Raw genomic sequence first — 5,946 nt, 5'->3', positions numbered from 1 at the left:
ATATATATATCTACACAGTGAGTCCCATCTAGTTTAATATATTTCTACACAGTGAGTCCCATCTAGTTTAATATATTTCTACACAGTGAGTCCCATCTAGTTTAATAAATATCTATAATCTGTATGGTCCATTTCAGAGCTGGAACCTCCAGGAGGGGTTTAGTGTAATATATATCTACACAGTGAGTCCCATCTAGTGTAATATATATCTACCCAGTGAGTCCTATCTAGTGTAATATATATCTACCCAGTGAGTCCCATCTAGTTTAATATATATCTACACAGTGAGTCCCATCTAGTGTAATATATATCTACCCAGTGAGTCCTATCTAGTGTAATATATATCTACCCAGTGAGTCCTATCTAGTTTAATATGTTTTACACAGTGAGTACCATCTAGTTTAATATATTTCTACACAGTGAGTCCCATCTAGTTTAATAAATATCTATAATCTGTATGGTCCATTTCAGAGCTGGAACCTCCAGGAGGGGTTTAGTGTAATATATATCTACACAGTGAGTCCCATCTAGTGTAATATATATATCTACCCAGCGAGTCCTATCTAGTATCTATCTATCTGGTTTCTCTGGGAAAAGTCAACATCAACACAAACTCTCTACAAACTCCATTTATTTTGATCCTTTACAATTATTAACAATAAATCTTACACACAGACAGATCATCTGACAAAAAAATAGAGTTAAAACAACAACTTCTCCTACAAACGTAAAAGACATGATGGAGAAACAAGTAAACATGGATCCTGTTACTGGTATATGTACAAACTAACAAACGTTGTATTAATGCTATCAGTAAACTGGTATTCTGTGACGCTAAAAGGCTCTATGATATCGTAACACCTCAAAACTCCTTCCTGCTACTGAATCAGTGGGGAAGGGAATAAAATGCAACACCTCAAAACTCCTTCCTGCTACTGAATCAGTGGGGGAGGAGGGAATAAAACGCGACACATTTACATTTAGCAGACGCTCTTATCCAGAGCGACTTACAAAAACTCCTTCCTGCAACCAGGTGAGGGGAGGTCCGAGACAACGAGGAGGAGGTCCTAGACAACCAGGTGAGGGGAGGTCCGAGACAACCAGGTGAGGGGAGGTCCGAGACAACGAGGAGGAGGTCCTAGACAACCAGGTGAGGGGGAGGTCCTAGACAACCAGGTGAGGGGGAGGTCCTAGACAACCAGGTGAGGGGAGGTCCTAGACAACCAGGTGAGGGGAGGTCCTAGACAACCAGGTGGTCCTAGACAACCAGGGGAGGTCCTAGACAACCAGGTGAGGGGGAGGTCCTAGACAACCAGGTGAGGGGGAGGTCCTAGACAACCAGGTGAGGGGGAGGTCCTAGACAACCAGGTGAGGGGAGGCCCTAGACAACCAGGTGAGGGGGAGTGAACCTGCAGACACTCTGCCCTACATGGAATTAGTTAAGACACTGGCTTTAGGTGCTGGAACGTGGACAGGATGTGACATCATTGACAGGAAGTAGTGACGTCTAGATGCTGGACGTAGAGAGAATGTCCTCCACCAGGTGTTTGTAAACCCAGGAGTCTCCCTTCAGCCGCTGTCTCCTCACACACACCACCTACAACACACAGCGTCAGTAATCAATAACGTGATCAATACATCTCCTCACACACACCACCTACAACACACAGCATCATCCATCAATAACGTGATCCCTACTGGGTGTCAGTAATCAATAACTTGATCCCTACTGGGTGTCAGTAATCAATAACGTGATCCCTACTGGGTGTCAGTAATCAATAACGTGATCCCTACTGGGTGTCAGTAATCAATAACGTGATCCCTACTGGGTGTCAGTAATCAATAACGTGATCCCTACTGGGTGTCAGTAATCAATAACGTGATCCTACTGGGTGTCAGTAATCAATAACGTGATCCCTACTGGGTGTCAGTAATCAATAACGTGATCCCTACTGGGTGTCAGTAATCAATAACGTGATCCCTACTGGGTGTCAGTAATCAATAACGTGATCCCTACTGGGTGTCAGTAATCAATAACGTGATCCCTACTGGGTGTCAGTAATCAATAACGTGATCCCTACTGGGTGTCAGTAATCAATAACGTGATCCTACTGGGTGTCAGTAATCAATAACCTACAACACACATCACTAATCAATAGGGTGGCCCACTGTGGCAGCAAGAGGCTGGTCACTAACCATCAATAACCCGATCAGTAGTAATCAATATGTACCTCAGTAACCATCAATAACCCGATCAGTAGTAATCAATATGTACCTCAGTAACCATCAATAACCCGATCAGTAGTAATCAATATGTACCCCAGTAACCATCAATAACCCGATCAGTAGTAATCAATATGTACCCCAGTAACCATCAATAACCCGATCAGTAGTAATCAATATGTACCCCAGTAACCATCAATAACCCGATCAGTAGTAATCAATAACCCGATCAGTAGTAATCAATATGTACCTCAGTAACCATCAATAACCCGATCAGTAGTAATCAATAACCCGATCAGTAGTAATCAATATGTACCTCAGGTCTGTGCAGCAGACACACCTCCAGCTGCAGCAGACACACCTCCAGCTCAAACGCCATGGTCACCTTCCCAAAGTCTGACTGGGTGCGACACTTCAGAGTATAGCTGGGGAGGAGAGGACAGTCTGTTTACTGGGAACATCCCTCTATCTGTAGTCTGTTTACTGGGAACATCCCTCTATCTGTAGTCTGTTTACTGGGAACATCCCTCTATCTGTAGTCTGTTTACTGGGAACATCCCTCTATCTGTAGTCTGTTTACTGGGAACATCCCTCTATCTGTAGTCTGTTTACTGGGAACATCCCTCTATCTATCTGTAGTCTGTAGTCTGGGGAGGAGAGGACAGTCTGGTTACTGGGAACATCCCTCTATCTGTAGTCTGTTTACTGGGAACATCCCTCTATCTGTAGTCTGTAGCTGGGGAGGAGAGGACAGTCTGGTTACTGGGAACATCCCTCTATCTGTAGTCTGTTTACTGGGAACATCCCTCTATCTGTAGTCTGTTTACTGGGAACATCCCTCTATCTGTAGTCTGTTTACTGGGAACATCCCTCTATCTGTAGTCTGTAGCTGGGAGGAGAGGACAGTCTGTTTACTGGGAACATCCCTCTATCTGTAGTCTGTTTACTGGGAACATCCCTCTATCTGTAGTCTGTAGCTGGGGAGGAGAGGACAGTCTGGTTACTGGGAACATCCCTCTATCTGTAGTCTGTAGCTGGGAGGAGAGGACAGTCTGTTTACTGGGAACATCCCTCTATCTGTAGTCTGTTTACTGGGAACATCCCTCTATCTGTAGTCTGTTTACTGGGAACATCCCTCTATCTGTAGTCTGGTTACTGGGAACATCCCTCTATCTGTAGTCTGTAGCTGGGGAGGAGAGGACAGTCTGGTTACTGGGAACATCTGTAGTCTGTTTACTGGGAACATCCCCTATCTGTAGTCTGTTTACTGGGAACATCCCTCTATCTGTAGTCTGTAGCTGGGGAGGAGAGGACAGTCTGGTTACTGGGAACATCCCTCTATCTGTAGTCTGTTTACTGGGAACATCCCTCTATCTGTAGTCTGTAGCTGGGGAGGAGAGGACAGTCTGGTTACTGGGAACATCCCTCTATCTGTAGTCTGTTTACTGGGAACATCCCTCTATCTGTAGTCTGTTTACTGGGAACATCCCTCTATCTGTAGTCTGTAGCTGGGAGGAGAGGACAGTCTGGTTACTGGGAACATCCCTCTATCTGTAGTCTGTTTACTGGGAACATCCCTCTATCTGTAGTCTGTAGCTGGGGAGGAGAGGACAGTCTGGTTACTGGGAACATCCCTCTATCTGTAGTCTGTAGATGGGGAGGAGAGGACAGTCTGTTTACCGGGAACATTCTTGAGGGAGAAAGATGGAGAGACTGAGGGAGAAAAGCTGGGGAGAAAGATGGAGAGACTGAGAAGATGAGGGGAGAAAGATGGAGAGACTGAGAAGATGAGGGGAGAAAGATGGAGTGACTGAAGATGAGGGAGAAAGATGGAGAGACTGAAGATGAGGGAGAAAGATGGAGAGACTGAGAAGATGAGGGAGAAAGATGGAGAGACTGAGAAGATGAGGGAGAAAGATGGAGACTGAGGAGATGAGGGAGAAAGATGGAGAGACTGAGGAGATGAGGGAGAAAGATGGAGAGACTGAGGAGATGAGGGAGAAAGATGGAGAGACTGAGGAGATGAGGGAGAAAGATGGAGAGACTGAGGAGATGAGGGAGAAAGATGGAGAGACTGAGGAGATGAGGGAGAAAGATGGAGAGACTGAGGAGATGAGGGAGAAAGATGGAGAGACTGAGAAGATGAGGGAGAAAGATGGAGAGACTGAGAAGATGAGGGAGAAAGATGGAGATTAGGGAGAAAGATGGAGAGACAGGAGAAAAGCTGGGCGAGAAAGATGGAGAGACTGAGAAGATGAGGAGGGAGAGAAAGATGGAGAGACTGAGAAGATGAGGAGGGAGAGAAAGATGGAGAGACTGAGAAGATGAGGAGGGAGAGAAAGATGGAGAGACTGAGAAGATGAGGAGGGAGAGAAAGATGGAGGGAGAGAAAGAGGGAGAGAGGGGCCTGGCTTCCTGAGGGAGGGGCCTGGCTTCCTGAGGGAGGGGCCTGGCTTCCTGAGGGAGGGGCCTGGCTTCCTGAGGGAGGGGCCTGGCTTCCTGCTTCCTGAGGGAGGGGCCTGGCTGGCATTCCTTCTCCACTGTCTCAGATCAGTGCCTAAAAATTGTGTGCGGGGCCTCACCCTTTCTGTGCGAAGTCGACGTGTTTCTCCGGTAGAATGGAGAGGATCTGGTTCAACACCTGGTCTGGGTTGGTCTGACTGGTCAACGTTACATTATACTGGGCCTGAGGAGAGGGAGAGGGAGAGGAGGGGAGAGGGAGAGGAGTTTAATGTAAGACTGAGTGATTGTTCCTTGATCCTATAGGGGGTTTAGGGGGAGATAAGGATCTTGACCCTGTAGGGGGTGTCTATATATAGGTACCTGTATCCTATAGGGGGTGTCTATATATATATATATATATTAGGGGTGTCTATATATATGACCCTGTAGGGGTGTCTATATATAGGTACCTGTATCCTATAGGGGTGTCTATATATAGGTACCTGTATCCTATAGGGGGTGTCTATATATATATATATATCTTGATCCTGTAGGGGGTGTCTATATATATATATATCTTGACCCTGTAGGGGTGTCTATATATATACCTGTATCCTATAGGGGTGTCTATATATAGGTACCTTGATCCTATAGGGGGTGTCTATATATATATATCTTGACCCTGTAGGGGGTGTCTATATATATATATATCTTGATCCTGTAGGGGGTGTCTATATATAGGTACCTGTATCCTATAGGGGTGTCTATATATAGGTACCTGTATCCTGTAGGGGGTGTCTATATATATATATATCTTGACCCTGTAGGGGGTGTCTATATATATATACCTGATCCTGTAGGGGTGTCTATATATATGTACCTGTATCCTATAGGGGGTGTCTATATATATATATCTTGATCCTATAGGGGGTGTCTATATATATATATATCTTGACCCTGTAGGGGGTGTCTATATATAGGTACCTGTATCCTATAGGGGTGTCTATATATATATATATATCTTGACCCTGTAGGGGTGTCTATATATATATATATCTTGATAGGGGGTGTCTATATATAGGTACCTGATCCTATAGGGGGTGTCTATATATAGGTACCTGTATCCTATAGGGGGTGTCTATATATATATATACCTTGATCCTGTAGGGGGTGTCTATATATATATATATATCTTGACCCTGTAGGGGGTGTCTATATATATATATATATCTGACCCTGTAGGGGGTGTCTATATATAGGTACCTGATCCTATAGGGGTGT

The 5,946-nt window shown here is 45.0% G+C and overlaps 1 protein-coding gene and 1 long non-coding RNA gene across 7 annotated transcripts in view; both read right to left on the bottom strand.

Moving 5' to 3' along the window:
* Positions 1–614: 614 nt before the first annotated feature.
* LOC124022343 lies at positions 615–1,249 on the bottom strand. Its single transcript, XR_006836366.1, has 2 exons — positions 916–1,249; positions 615–861 (listed from the first exon to the last, which is right to left on the bottom strand). It is a non-coding gene; the product is annotated as an uncharacterized LOC124022343 (long non-coding RNA).
* A 26-nt stretch (positions 1,250–1,275) lies between these two features.
* Positions 1,276–5,946, bottom strand: part of LOC124022341 (maternal embryonic leucine zipper kinase-like) — a 39,515-nt gene continuing 34,844 nt past the window's right edge. For all 6 annotated transcript variants that reach the window (XM_046337262.1, XM_046337263.1, XM_046337261.1 and 3 more), the window contains 3 exons: positions 4,806–4,909; positions 2,540–2,648; positions 1,276–1,597 (listed from right to left, as the gene is read on the bottom strand). In XM_046337262.1, coding sequence (XP_046193218.1) covers positions 1,508–1,597; positions 2,540–2,648; positions 4,806–4,909 — 303 coding nt within the window. In that variant the 3' untranslated portion in view covers positions 1,276–1,507. The remainder of the gene's footprint in view (positions 1,598–2,539; positions 2,649–4,805; positions 4,910–5,946) is intronic.

This window comes from Oncorhynchus gorbuscha, unplaced genomic scaffold, assembly GCF_021184085.1.
Source record: "Oncorhynchus gorbuscha isolate QuinsamMale2020 ecotype Even-year unplaced genomic scaffold, OgorEven_v1.0 Un_scaffold_1349, whole genome shotgun sequence".
In the NCBI taxonomy this organism is placed as follows: domain Eukaryota; kingdom Metazoa; phylum Chordata; class Actinopteri; order Salmoniformes; family Salmonidae; genus Oncorhynchus; species Oncorhynchus gorbuscha.
Note: the sequence above shows the minus strand (reverse complement) of the source record. Positions and strands in the feature narration are given on the sequence as shown.